Here is a 15669-nt window from a genome sequence, read left to right as displayed (position 1 = left end):
CTATTTTTTTTAACCTCTTGAAAATGAACACTTTAGGCTTTTGTAATGAGGGAAACATTTTTTTTGAATTTAAAAATGAACAGTCAGTTAAGAACTTCACCTGACAGAGAAAAAGCTTCATGAATTTAAATGGGAATTAAAGACTGTTAATTCTTTTGTTTTGACTCTGAAGTTGCCTTTATATGCAATGTAGAACTAGAAGAGAATAATTAGGTAGCTTAATTTTTTCTTCAAAAGTTACTGTTTTATCTATGATAAAGTCAGAACTTACTTTTAGCAATTTGCTATATTATTTATTATCACATAGTTGTCACGAAGGGAAACAAATCTTAGAAAATGCATTCTAACAGGGCGTATCTTCTAGAGTAGTGCTATTTAGTAAGTATTTCGTTAGTAAGTATGTTTAGTGAGTATAGATTCTGGTGCTATATAGTCGAGTCAGGCTAACTTAGGAGCACTGAATTAATTAGCTTCATTTTTATTTCCTGCCTATGTTTCATATTCTGAAATATGTTTAATATTAGTGATTTTGTAAGTTGGCATTTTTATTGTGCTTCTCATGATTTTTTTTTTTTTTCCCTTCTTTAACCAAGGTGCTGTTACCAGATTTGTCTTCTGAGTATAAATTAAAAATGACTGAAGTTCAAGCAATGGTAGAATTCTCCGTGGAGCTAAACAAGTTCTACAATGTGGATTTATTTCAGAGAGGGTTTGTATTTTAATGTGAAAATTATATATTTTGCGTAAGATAAATTGTACAGTTTTCATTTAAATTTAATTACATATTTTTGTTCCACCATATATAAGGAAAACAATGAGCTATGTTCAACTATTTTCTCAGAGAAATTTTATTTCTAAATATATATTTGAGTATATTCACATGGATTTAATGATAATGCTGGATATATTTAACATGTGTTTATGAATTTGTACTGAGCATTGAGAGGATTTTAATGAAAATGTTTAAGATCTAATTTCTGCTTTTTCAAAGCTAACAGTGTGTGGGGAAAATAAAACATATATACACAAAACACAAAATGTTGTAGGAACACAAAATGTTGACTCCTCAAAAAGTATATATAGAAAGTGCTCCGGGAATCAGAAGAGGAAGCTATCTTTCTGGGCTCGTACGTTAGGAAAAGCATAATGGAGGGATAGGATCAAGGTATGGGTAAGATTGATAGGCAGAGGATAAGGTGAAAGACCCTCTTAGTAGGAGAGTGCATCATGAATCAAGTCTCGGAAACAGGGATGAACAGGTTATTTTAAAGAGTAGTAGGAGGTTGGATATTCTCTAGTAGAGTTGTGGAAAGATAGTAAAGAGAGGAGAGGTTATGTGTGTGAAGGGCTTTTGATGTCTGGAGGGATTTGGGTAGCCATTGATGGTTTCCAAGCAGGGATGAAATTGTCACTGTTATTACAATCAGCACTTACTGACATGATGAAGAGCATGATGATATTGGATGGAGGGTCGTGTAGAAGAAGTAGAGGCGCAGGGAGCAGTGGGGAGGTGCTCACGATGTCTCAAGATACAAACCTGAATTCCTGTGCTGGCAGTGGTAGCGGTGGGGCTGTGACCGACCGGGGTAGGATGAGAGAAATCTTCTGTTGTTCGTCTGTCTGTCTTGGCTCTGCCATCTTGTTGAAAAAAACAGACAGCTGTGCTCTGCTCTGCTCCACGTGGTCTCTCAGGACAGCCTGGGCTTGTTCTCATGGCGGAGGCAGGAGGCCAAGAAAGAGAGCAGAAGTGGCAGGATCCCTTGTATTGGCACACTTGTTTCCTCACTGCATTCTGCTGCCTAAGCAAGTTACAAGGCCAGGCCAGGCCAGGTCTGGGCTGGTGGCTCTCTGGCCAGTGAAACTCAGTGTAAAACTTTATGGGGATTCTGTATGTCTGATATAGTCCATTCCATGCTCTGAAACCCACACCCACAATTGTTTCTTGAGACGTGACTACTCTCTCAATGAATCACTACTATTTGGAGGTCAGAATTCTGTGGGATCACGCCCTTTAACTTCCTAAAAGCCTTTTTGTCAAGCTGAGAATGTCTACTTAGACACTGCCCTTAACTCCTTTGGAGATCTAAGAAAGGGATTTACAGCCACTCCCTTGATTAGATCTTTGTAAGCAGTTTTATTTTCCTCCCCAGGAAGTCTTGGTTCCTCTAGATTCTGCTTGTGAAATGATCAGGTCTTTCTTTAGCTCATCTCTTTCTTGCAAAACCTTACTACCCTTGCTAGGAGCAACCAGGTGACGTTTCCAACATTCTGCCAGGAAATTAGCTTGCTCGAGTCCAAAAGTTTCTTAGGTACAGTGTCTAACTTCTTCTAAGTTATTGTTTGAAAGCATACTGACCAAAAGTTTATCACTACAAAACATGGGTCACTGTTTTTTCAGTCTCCTGTAGTTTCTGCATTATTTTTCTTGCCTCTGTAATTGTAGCTAACCGTTACTTCGGTCCCAAAGTCAGTGCCACATATTTCAAGTTTCGTTAGTACCCATTTTCGTATTAGTTATTTATTGCCACAGTAATGCAGCTGACGACAAACACAAAGCCTCAGTGCATCACAGCAGTAAGCATTTATTTTTGCTCACAGATCTGTGGATCAGCTGAAAGGTTCTGCTGATCTGGGCTGGCCTGGTTCATCTTGGCTGGGCTCACGAATTCACAGTCAGCTGGCAGGGTGCTACCTCGTGCAGAATGGCCCCACCTGGGTGCACCCAGCTCTGCTTTATCATCTCTCATCCTCCAGCTTATTGTCATAGAGGAGGCAGGGATCCAAAGAGAGAGAAAGAAACTGTACAAGAAGACGTTTTAAGATGTAGACTTGGAACTAGCTCACTGTTATCTCCTCCACATGGTACTGCCCAAAACAAGCCATTAGGCCAGCCCGGATTCAAGGGATGGGGAGCTACACTCCACTTCTTAACGGGAGTCTCATTGCGAGAGTGTGGATACAGGGGTGGAGGAAGAAATTGAGGACATTTTAAAGTCAGTCTGCCACACACTTTAGCATCTTTTGGTTTTTGTTATTCTGTGAGGTATTTTGGGGAATAAAGAGTAGGATTTAATGAGTGACTCCGTGTGGAGGATGGTGCAGAGACAGAAAAAGCATAAAAAATATGTGTGTGGAGGGTGGATTTACGTGATCTCTAGGATTACCTAGAAATAGCTCAGCAAAGAAAAAAATGAATATGTGAATCAAATATGGCAAAATCTTTTTCACAGGTGAAAAATGGGCAGTGGGATATGGGTGCACTGTTCTACCTTTGCCAATTGAGAATTTTTAAAGAGAAGAAATTTGAAAAGATAATGCCGAAGTTTCGAATCACACTGACTTGGACAATATTAGTGATACTGAAATAAGCAATGAAGTTGAAGGGGGGCCATGGTGTGGGACTCAGAATTGGTTCATTTCCATATGTTGAGTTTGAGGTAAGATACCAAGTGGAGATAGTTCATAAATAATTGGAGGTTTGGAACTGGAGATAAGGATTAAGTGAACTGTTGTTCCATTTTATTGTCAGCCGTTGTAAACATAGCACGTATGATTGCTGCTTTCATTAATTTTCTGTTATTCTGCAATCTAGTTTCCACATCCATTGAGGACTTTTGAACAATATTGTTATGTTACTGATCTTTCTAAAATCTAATAATTAGAGGCTCATTGTCTTTAGATATATTGCTTGACTTGTTTATTTGTAAGAATATTTTCAAGGATATAATTTACTCTTTTCTATTCTGATTTATCAGTTCCTGCCTTTTAAACCTTTTCTTTATGCTTCTTATTGAGTCTTTACTACCTTTGCCATAAGCAAGTTAATTTAGAGCTCGTGTTTGGCTGTTATGTTAAATAACTGTCGGCTTTGATAGATAAACAGATAAATTTATCTAAATTTATATTTAAATGTTAGGAAATAGAATGTATGTTTTCCAATTTATTTTCTGATTTATGAAATGACTGTTTAGGAGACTGAGATGAGAAACTTACAAATTCAGGTAATAAAATGCAGGCAGAACGCAGAGAGACTGCACGTTCAGCTCCTGACCACTGCAGTAAAGTGGGTATTGCAGTAGAGTCACATGAAGTTTTTGGTTGCTCAGTGCATATAAAAGTGATGTTTGTACTAAACCGTAGTCTGTTGAGTGTGCAATAGCATTACGTCTAAAAACACAATGTACATACCTTAAGTAAAATATACCTTAATGCTAGAAAATGCAACCGTAACGTCAAAGAGCACCAATCATAGATCACCATAGCAAACATAATAACAGTGAAAATGAAATATTGCAAAAATTACCAAACTGTGACGCAGAGACACGAAGTGAGCAAATGCTGCTGGGGAAAATGGCACCGATAGGCTTGCTCGGCACAGGGTTGCCACAGACCTTCAGTTTGTAAAGAAACACATTATGTGCGAGGTGTAATAAAGTGAAGTGTAATAAAACGAGGTCTGCCTGTAGTCCTGTGCAGTATTTTACTTCAGTGTTTTTAAAATAACATCAATAAATATCTTACTGAACAGCAGTAGAGTCATAGCCCAGCAAGAACTAAATGGAGGTGGAGTTTGAGGAAGCACTTGTGCACGTTTGGTGATGGTCCTTGTCCTGCGCGCCCACAGTGTATAGTGTTTAATTTTGCCACCGTTGCTGTTACACGGTAAGGAACTGACTAGGCAGGGCCTAAGCTGTTGGCAGGCGCAGAAGAGAGAGAACATGTGGCATCTGAGTAGGTCTGTTTTTACTATAATTACACTGTTTTTCCTTAATGGTAAACCAATGGCCCAGATACTAACAATCTAAAGAAAAACTAGCTGTATTTTCATTTTAACCTATTCTGTCTTTTTTTAAGTATGGTAGATTGTAAACTCTGAAAAGAAAATTGAGACTCTACAGCATTGATTATAAATTTGATGTTATTAAATGGTATGTGGGCGTATGTCTTATATAAATGAGAGATACAAGAACTCAGTGTAACTAACTTGTTTTGAGTTGTTTATTATACTAGAAGTACATGATTACAAGTTGGTGGACTTCCCAATTGACTCTATTCGAAATTCGTTTATCAAGAGGGCTCCAAAGGGGGAGGAGAGATCGCCTTTTAAATATACAGGGAAAAATGTTATTTAAACACCTGTTCTCAACAGCATAAAGGATAAGAGAGTGGGATTAAATTGAAGCTGTAGCAATTTCAGTTAGGTATTAAACTGGAGGGGAAATTTCCTCTCTTTGGAGACCATTGCAAAATGATGAGAACATCTTTTTCTGGAATTCTTTAGGATATTGCTATTGAGTACTCATCTGCATAGGGTTTGTTACTAATTCAAGAAGAGGTGAGGCACTTTTGCCAGAATGTAGATTAATGCACTGCTTTCTTCAGTGAGAAACTCTTGCTAGGAAGAAAAAAAAAAAAAAAAGACTAGCTAAAACTGTGTTCTGAGATGGAGTCGGTTTGCTTTATTTCACTGCAGGTTGGTAGCATGTCACAGAGATGCACCAGTGTACGTACCACAGTTTAAAGAACACAGCTTTAGAATATCAGTGAATGGCTTCTAGAATGGAGTTGAGTTTAATTCATTTCAGAAGGAAGCAGATGGACTAACGTTAGGTATTCTCAAATATTTAGATAGTGTGGGAACTTGGGCAAAGTGTTGTATGTTTTAACATTCTTTTGTAAAGCAAGTGAAATGTTATCAGTTTGATTTGTTTCCAGGTGTGTTTGGGACAGTCAGCAATCCAGCATACTGCTGATAATAAAACAAGTAATGAGGGAAACGGCCATGGGGTGCAAGTTGAAACGATCATAGTAGTACTTTGTTATTTTTTATTTTCTTTCGCATGTGGTTTCCCATAAAACAGTTTAATTACATACCTGTAGCTACAACTGCTTTCCCCAGTCAGTCCTAGCACCGTTCCCTTGTCATAAGCTATACTACTGCAAGGTGAATAATGTATTATGATTTGGAAATAAAGAAGATCAAGGATATGGACTTAGAAATTGTTTTCTTAGGTTTCAGTAACATCACAAAACCGTGGAGCTGAAATCCTCTTAGGAAAGGCCTGTAGGACCCTAGAAACCAGGTTCCATACCACAGTCTTTAAAGGCTCTGAACAAAGCAATCTTAAATCCCTTCCATTTATGATTCTGAGGTTGTTAAACTCATGGGAAGTTGATAGTTTGATTTAAAAATGATTGTCAGCCAACAGAGTCAGAAAATTTCATGCTGATTTTTTGGATTATTGACATTGATTACAACCTTGGAAAAAATGATCCCTTGTCTATAATGTTGTGTATATGTTGTATAAAGTTCACAAATTGAGGACTTCTGATTAAGTGGTGCTGATTGGACTCACAGGAAACCACCTCAAGTTTTCTTCAAGGCCTTCAAAACTATCTAAAATTGTCTGTTTCTTCAGTAAGGTATAAGAACTGAGAATACTATCTAAGAAGTTCATCACTTTCTCAGGTTTAAATGAATCAACCATTCTCTGTAGTCAGAAAAGTTAGTTTTCTCACAGCAATTTACATCAATTATTAGACTACTTCTAAATCTTTGGATTTCTCTCATTATTGTGTCCTACCTCATTTTAAAAAATCGATGCCATAGTATAGGTCTGCCATTTGTGGCCTGTGTGAGATAGGATGTCTGCATCCTTTGAAGGATCATAGTGATGGAGCATAACAGTCAGTGATGGAGCTGATACTGACTGAGTATACCAACAGTTAGCCAGTACTGGCCTTGAATGCATCTGTGTTTGAAGTATAAATAAATAGAAGAAATCAAATTAGGAACTGTGAAAAGAACTATAGAAAACAGAAAAAAATAGTTTAATATTAATGTTGTCAGTTAAGTAGAAGAAAATCTTTCCATTAAAGGACAGTTGTTATGAGAAGTGTCTACGCGAAAATCAAAGCATAAATGACGTGACTTCAAGGCAATGCAAACACCAATGGGAAGAGAAACATGAAACTTATGAATTTGTGTACTTGTTAACAAAGTGTACAATAATGTGTTTCCATAATAATGCAAATACGTAATTTAAGGAACAATTTGCGTAAAGAGGAATTTATTTATGGGTCAAATATTACTTAACCCAGGGACTATCTGTATGGATTTTATGAGAGTTCCACCTGTGAATAACAAGATGCTCTCAAAGAGGTAACCAGTAAATTCGGCTAGATAATGAACAATAAGAATAGATCTTTCCTGATCTTAATAAAGACTTTTTGACACAGCAAGTGAGCTCATTGTTTTCTTGACAAAATTAAAGAATGGATTTTAAAAGTTAACATATTGGGGTAAAAAGTTTATATTTCAAAAATTAAAGAGTTCTGTTAAGTATCCAGTTTCAAAAGATTTTACCTAAAAGGAAATAAGAATCTGCTCTGAAGCTTTTTTCCTAAAACTACTCATGATCCTACAATAACGCCACAGCCTCTTCGGAGCTTTGCAGGGAAGATGTAGTGACCCAAGTAGTCTGTCTTTTGTAACAGTAGGAAGATATTCTAAGAAAATACAGAATCTTAGAAAATATACTCTTTACTTACTCTTTTTGAATAAATTATTTGTGATATGTTCTTGAACAACAGGAAAGGGAGTAAAAATTTAGAACTCTAAATTAAGGAAGTTGTAATAGGAGATTAGCTTTGAAACTTATTGAAATGATAGAAATAAGTCAAAATAATAAATATATTTACAAAATTAAATCTTAGAGTTTTTAAAAACTGTCCATTTCAAACAGATGAGTGAGTTGGTTCTCCAGATTTATTAATAAAATATGGAAAAGGAGAATGACAGTGGGGGAAGTAATTGTTAAATCCTGCATCTTACATAAATGAAAAGCAAAATTTTAAAAAATGTCTTTCTGTAAAAACCTATACCTATATACTAATGTTTTTGAAAAACTTATTTGCTTTCTAATGGAATTAGAGATTATATGTGGTTATTACAAAAAAAAAAGCAAGTTAACCAGAGTCGACATAGCAAATGAAGGAATGGAGAAAGTAAGCAACATCAAAAACAAAAAATATAGAATAAGATGACAAGTGCAAACATTTAAAATTATTGTGACCATAAAACTCAAATAGTTTTAAGTTTTCCGGTTTAAAGGCAGACTTTTGGATTTTAAATCCAATAATTTTCTGTTTATAACAGACATACCCCATGTTTTGAGAACAGATGCCTACAAATTAAAAGTGCTAATTTGGTGAATTGAAGCTTTTATCATTATGAAAAGACTTCTGTATCCTAATAATGCTGTTTGCTTTTAACTCTGTTTTGTCTAATATTAATATTGTGACATCAGCTTTCTTTTGGTTAAAATTTTCAAAGTGTACCTTTTACCATTCTTTTATTTGCAGACTTTCTCTATCCTTGTATTTTCAGTTTTTCTATTGTAGACAACGTACAGTGGGATTTATCTTTTTCATTCTCTAGGGCACTCTTTGTCTTTTAACTGGAGCATTTGGTCCATTTATATTTAATGTAATTGCTGATATATTTGTGTTTATGTCCATTATCTTATATTTTGTGCTTTCTGTGTACCCTCTTCTTTTTTTCTCCCTGTGCATCTCTTTTTTTTTTTTTTTTCATGTTCTGATTTCTGCCAAGATCTTCAGGTTTATTCTTTTAGAGAGATTTTCCTTGTGTCTGGCCTTTTGGGAAATACCAATCTAGGACCCACTTTTTGTTTCTTTAAAGAAAAGTTTAAAACATTTGAAAGTATAGTAAACACATATATACCTATAATCTAGCCAACAATTATCAAAGTTTTTTCTCCTTATTTCACCTATTACCCTCCTCCCCAATCTTTTTTTAGTATCTCTAATACAGTAAGACTTTGTTTTTAAAAATCTGCAAAACCATTATTGCACTTAAAGAAATGTTTAAAATAATTTCTTGGCATCAAATAAAACAGTGTTCTCATTTCTTCAGTCATCTTATAAATGTGTTTTTATAGTTTGTTTGTTTGAATCAGTATCCCTCCAAAATTTACAGGTTGTATTTGGGTGTTATGTCTCTTAGATTTCTTTTTAAATTTGTAATTGCTAGTTTGATCCAAAAGCTTGATTAAATTCTGATAGTTTTTGAGAAGAGTCCTTCATAGCTGATGCTGTGTCCTTCCTGTTACCTTATATTTGGGGACATAAAATGTCTGCCTCTTTTCCTGAGATTGACTCAGGTATTGTCAATCTGATGCATCCATTATAAAGTTCCCCATCACTTAGTTGATAGTACCTATTCATAACTTTTGTCCAGAGTCATTATTTTATTTTACTAGGGCTTACAAAATGGTGATATTCTATTATTCCTTTTGCATTTATTAGCTATAATTCTGTGAAGAAGACTTTTGCCTCATTAACTATTTGGCTACTCTGAAATACAGTTTATACAGAAAGACATGGCAAATGTTTTCTTCTTTTCCTTATTTACTAGTTTTCAGAATATTGTGTTGTTGCTCTAGCATCTTTCAAATATCATCAGTTTTTATTTAGTACAGATATATCTCGGATATATTATGAGTTCAGTTCCAGACCATCGCGATAAAGTGAATATCACAATAAATAAGTTCACAGGAACTTTTTGGTTTCCCAGAGCATGTAAAAGTTATGTTTACACTTAAAAAAGTAAATGTGCAATAGGATTTTGTCTAAAAAAAATGCACATACCTTAATTTAAAAATACTTTATCACTAAAAAATGCCAACCATCATGTGAGCCTTCAGTGAGTTGTAATCTTTTGGCTGGTGGAGGGTCTTGCTTCAGTGTTGATGGCTGCTGAGTGATCAGGATGGTGATTGCTGAAGGTAGGGGTGGTAATGTGACAAAATAAGACAATGAAGTTTGCTGCATTGATTGGCTCTTCCTTTCACGAACCATTTCTCTGTAGCATGCAGCACTGTTTGGTATCATTTTATACACAGTAGAACTTCTTTCAAAATGGGAGTTAATCCTTTCAAACCCTATCCCTGCTATATCAACTAAGTTTAATATTCTAAATCCTTTGCTGTCATTTCAACAGTCTTCACAGCATCTTCCCCAACAGTAGAGTCCATCTCAAGAAACCACTTTCTCTGCTCATCCATAAGAAGCAGCTGCTCATCCATTCAAGTTTTGTCATGAGGTTGCTGCAATCCAGTCACATCTCAGGCTCCACTTCTAGTTCTTGTTCTCCTGCTATTTCCACCACATCTGCAGTGACTTCCTCCACTGACGAGTGAGTCCCTCCAAGTCATCCAGGAGGGTTGGAGTCAACTTCTTCTGAACCCCTTTTAATGTTGATATTTGGACCTCTTCCCGTGAATCATGAATATTCTTAATGGCATCTAGAATGATGAATTCTTTCTGGAAGGTTTTCAATTGACTTTGCCCAGATCGACCAGAGGAGTCACTGTCTCTGGAAGCTATAGCCTTATGAAATGTATTTCTTAAATCATAAGACTTGGGAGTGGAAATTACTCCTTGATCCGTGGGCGGCAGAATAGATGTTATATTACCAGGCATGAAAACAACATGAATCTCATTGTCCATCTCCGGCAGAGCTCTTGGGTGACCACGTGCATTGTCAATGAGCAGTCACATTTTGAAAGGAATTTTTTTTCCTGAGCAGTAGGTCTCAACAGTGGGCTTAAAATATTCAGTAAGCCATGTTGTAAACAGACGTACTGTCATCCAGGTTTTGTTGTTCCATTTAGAGAGCACCGGCAGAGGAGATTTAGCCCTGGATTTTCAGAATGGTGAATGAGCATTGGCTTCAAGCTAAGTCACCAGCTGCATCCTCCCTAACAAGAGAGTCAGCCTGTCCTTTGAAACTTTGAAGCCCGGCATTGACTTCTCTCTAGCTATGAAAGTCCTAGACGGCATCTTCTAATAGAACACTATTTTGCCTACATTGAAAACCTGTTGTTCAGTGCAGCCACCTTCATGAATTATCTTAGCCAGATCTTCTGGATAACTTGCTGCAGCTTCTACAGCAGCACTTGCTGCTTCACCTTGCACTTTGTTGTTATGGAGACGGCTCCTTTCCTTCGACCTCATGGACCAGCCTCTGCTAGCTTCAGACATTCCTTCTGCAGCCTCCTCACCTCTCTCAGCCTTCAGAGAATTGAAGGGAGGTTAGGCTTTGCCCTGGATGAGGCTTTGGCTTAAGGGAATGTTGTGGCTGGTTTGATCTTCTCTCCAGACCGTTGAAACTTTCTCCATATCAGCAATAAGGTCGTTCTGCTTTCTTATCATTCGTGTGTTCACTGGAGCAGCACTTTTAATTTCCTTCAGGGCTTTCCCTTTACATCCACAATGTGGCTACCTGTTTGGCACAAGAGGCCTAGTTTTCTGCCTCAGCTTTGAACATTCCTTCCTTACTAAGCTTAATCATTTCTAGCTTTTGATTTAAAGTGAGAAACAACCAATTCTTCCTTTAACTTGAGCACTTAGAGGCCATTGTAGATTTATTAATTGGCCTAATTTCAATATCGTGTGTCTCAGAGAATGGGGAGGCCCGAGGAGAGGGAGAGAGATGGGGGAATGGCTGGTCCGTAGAACGGTCAGAACACACACAACATTTATTAAGTTCGCTGTCTTATATGAGTGGTTTGTGGCGCCCCAAAACAATTACAAGAGTAGCATCAAAGATCACTGATCTCAGATCACCGTAACACATGTAATAATAATGAAAAAGTTTGAAAGACTGTGAGAATTACCAAAATGTGACACTGAGACATGAAGTGAGCGAATGCTATTGAGAAAATCATGCCAGTAGACTTGCTTGACACAGGGTTGCTGGAAACCTTCAACTTGTAAAAAAACAAAATATTGGGTTAGCCAAAAAGTGCCTTCGTTTTTTAAGTAAAAATAAAAGACAAATTTCTCATTTTCACCAAGAACTCTATTGAGCAACACATTCACCATTTTGTTCCACTATCTTCTGCCATCTATCAGGCAACTTCATAATTCCATCTTCCCAAAACTTTTTATCTTTTTGAGCAAAGAACTGTTCTAGATGCCTTTTACAGTCTTCCAGGGAATTGAAATTTTTTCCATTAAGAGAATTCTGTAAAGACCAAAATAAATGGAAATCTGAAGGTTCAATGTCTGGTGAATACAGTGGATGAATCAGAACTTCCCAGCCAAGCTATAACAGTTTTTGCCTGGTCATCAAAGAAACATGCTGTCTTGTGTTATCCTGATGGAAGATTATGCGTTTTCTGTTGACTAATTCTGGATGCTTTTCATCAAGTGCTGCTTTCACTTGGTCTAATTGGGAGCAGCACTTGTTGGAATTAATCGTTTGGTTTTTCCGGAAGGAACCCCTTCCAATCCCACCATATACACAACATCACCTTCTTTGGATGAAGACTGGCCTTTGGTGTGATTGGTGGTGGTTCATTTCCCTTGTCCCATGATCTCTTCCGTTCCACATTGTTGTACAGTATCCACTTTTCATCACCCATCACAATATGTTTTAAAAATGGAACATTTTCATTACACTTAAGTAGAGAATCGCATGCGGAAATATGGTCAAGGAGGTTTCTTCCCTTAACTCATGTGGAACCCAAAGATCAAAGCCATTAACATAACCAAGCTGGTGCTAATGATTTTCAGTGCCTGATTTGGATATTTTGAGTATGTCGGCTATCTCCCACGTGGTATAATGTTGATTGTTCTCAATTAATGTCTCGATTTGATCGGTCAACTTCAACTGGTCTACCCGACCATGGAGCATCATCCAGCGAGAAATCTCCAGCACGAAAGTTTGCAAACCACTTTTGACACATTCTATCAGTCACAGCACCTTCTCCATACACTGCACAAATCTTTTTGTGCGTTTCAGTTGCGTTTTTACCTTTCTTGAAATAATAAAGCACAGTATGCTGAAAATGTTGCTTTTTTTCTTCCATCTTCAATATTAAAAAGGCTGCACAAAAATTCACCAATTTTGATAAGTCTTTTTTTAAATGCATGCTGATATGACAGCTGTCACATACAATCTAATAAAATTGTTTTCAATGAAGTTAAAGACAACCAAGGGCTACTAGAGCTATCTTATGGGAAAAAACCGAACGAACCTTTTGGCCACCCCAATACCTTGGAATAAAGTGTGATAAAAACAAGTTATGCCTATACCAATATGAACTCATGGATTTTTAATGTATCTGGTGGTAGTTCTGCATCATTAGTCTTCTTGATGTTCAGAGAGAGCCTTGTAGGTTGATTTCTGTGAACTTCTCATGGAGTGATGCAGGCAGTATTTGAGAGCTTCCATGTTTCCTACTGTGACTAGCTTTTCTAGATTCTAGTATATTCCCTGCTCTAGATCTGGAATCAGCCAACGGGCTCTAGTTCCTTTTAGTAGGAAATAGTGTTTAGAGATCGTAATATACATGTTAAAGATACACATTTTTATTGAGTCATTGCTTCTAGGCCTTCTCAGTTGACAGAGATAGAAAATACATTTTTTTAAAGAAAAATACATGATAAATTGTTACTATTTTCCTATTCTAATTTTAGATTACAAGGATTTTACTTTTTTAATTTTATATTTGTATCTCTTTTCATTTACACTGAAAATCTTGGTTCCTAATAACATGATTACTTAACTTGCTTTATTCATGTGTGTGCAAATATGTCTACGATAATTTCAAAATAATAGTAGCACCACCAACAAGACTATAAATGTTGTTTAAAACTTCTTTGGGGTTCTCTTTTATTGTAGGATATATCCCATGAGGAATAGGCACTTAAAAGTACTATGTTTTAAAAATCACTTGAAAGAACTTTGTGAAATTGCAGTTAAGAAGGTACACATTAAGTTCAGTTGTTTTAGGGTGGTTTAGGGGATTGCTTTTTTTCAATTTAATTTATTTTGTTATTATATAAAAATATTTTGTGGTTCCAAAATCAAAACTCTGAAGTACGTACATTGAGAGAGGCCTTGTTTTCATCCCGGTCCCTTCTCCTGACCCCCATTCCCCCACCTATAGGTAACCATTTTATTTTTTATTAGTTTTGTGTATATCCTTCGCTTTTATTACTTTTTTTAAAAGGCAAAAAATATATATAATCATATCCTTTCTTCTTACACAAAGGTAGCATAGTACACATGTTCCATGCTTGCTTTTGTTGGTAAAAAATGTATCTTAGAGATCACTCCTTTGCAGTGTGTAGAGATATACTAAATATATATATGTAAATGTAGATATAGATATACTAAAATGTATATATAAAAGATTACTTTTTATAGCCATGTGGTACTGCATTGTATAGTTGCACCATAGTTTATTCAGCCAATCCCTTAATGATGGACATTTAGCTTTTTTCTTGAGTTTTCCTGTTGCAGTTAAGGCTGCAGTGAATAGCCTTGTGCTACCTCATTGAATATTTTTGCTAAAGTATCTTTGGGAAATAGTCTTAAAAGTGGGATGCTAGGTCGAATAGTAAATGTCTATGTGTTTTTGCTCCTTATTGCTAAATTCCCCTCCATATGGCATTGCACAATTTTACCTCACCAGCAGTACGAAAGAATTCCTTTTTGCCCAGAGCCTCACCAGCAGAGTATTTTGTCAAACTGCTGGTTTTCTTTCGATGTGACAGATGAGAAAGGATAGCTCATTATAGTTTTAATTTGTAGTTTTAAAAATTATAAGTAAGATAGAAAATTTTTTCATGTATTTAAGAGACATTTGCAGTTCTTTTTTGGTGAACTGTTTATTAATTTTCTTTTTCATTTTTTTAGGTTAATTGGCCTTTTTCTTCTCAATTTTTAGATGCTCTTTTTATATTAGGAATATAACCCAGACTTTTAAAGCCGAAAGTAAGGTTTGTCAGAATGGATCGGCAGATGCCTGCCGGACAAGAGCAGTTTCATTGCATTGTCTACCTGACTGATTTTGTTTGATAATTCCATACTATTTTGTTACCTCTTCAATAATTTTATAAATATATATTTTTATACTTTATTTGGCTGTTTTAGTTGTTTTTTTAGCAAGAAGTTGTTCTGAATAACCTAGCTCACCACAGCCCTTAGAAAAGGAAATATTTTATCCTTTGCTTTTAAGATTTTATCTCTTATATGATATTTTATGTAAAAAAAGTTAACATATGCACATTTGAAAGTTTCGTTCATTTTTGAAGATTTATACCTTTAAAGTACCATTAATTTTAATTAAAAAATATATTTACAGTCATAATAGACTGCTTTTATAAATGCAAAGTGAACATCGCTTAAAATAATGTAGGTAATTACTTCCAGTGGTTTGTTTTTCCTGTATCTCTAGAACCTAGACCAGTGGCTAACACATAGGTGGGTCCTCAATAAGTCATGAATTAATGGTACGTGTATGTATATGTATACACACGCACATTTATTTATTTTTAATGAGTTGAACCGTATGTTTTAGGCACTTTTTTTTCATTTATTTATTTTTGGCTTCATTGGGTCTTTGTTGCTGCACGGGGGCTTTCTCTAGTTGCAGCAAGCGGGGGCTACTCTTTGTTGCAGTGCGTGGGCTTCTAATTGCAGTGGCTTCTCTTGTTGCGGAGCACAGGCTCTAGGCACGTGGGCTGCAGTAGTTGTGGCATGCGGGCTCAGTAGTTGTGGCTCGTGGGCTCTAGAGTGCAGGCTCAGTAGTTGTGGCACACGGGCTTAGGTGCTCCGCGGCATGTGGGATC

General features: G+C 36.3%; 1 protein-coding gene across 10 annotated transcripts in view; it reads left to right on the top strand.

Annotated features, from left to right (window-relative positions):
* FAM135A (family with sequence similarity 135 member A) overlaps positions 1–15669 on the top strand; it is a 119811-nt gene that overhangs the window by 15764 nt on the left and 88378 nt on the right. For 9 of the 10 annotated variants that reach the window (XM_059941827.1, XM_059941824.1, XM_059941830.1 and 6 more), the window contains one exon: positions 594–709. The exons of the other annotated variant lie outside the window; for it this stretch is intronic. In XM_059941827.1, coding sequence (XP_059797810.1) covers positions 633–709 — 77 coding nt within the window. In that variant the 5' untranslated portion in view covers positions 594–632. The remainder of the gene's footprint in view (positions 1–593; positions 710–15669) is intronic. 10 annotated transcript variants of the gene reach the window in all.

This window comes from Balaenoptera ricei, chromosome 12 (assembly GCF_028023285.1).
Source record: "Balaenoptera ricei isolate mBalRic1 chromosome 12, mBalRic1.hap2, whole genome shotgun sequence".
In the NCBI taxonomy this organism is placed as follows: Eukaryota; Metazoa; Chordata; class Mammalia; order Artiodactyla; family Balaenopteridae; genus Balaenoptera; species Balaenoptera ricei.
Note: the sequence above shows the minus strand (reverse complement) of the source record. Positions and strands in the feature narration are given on the sequence as shown.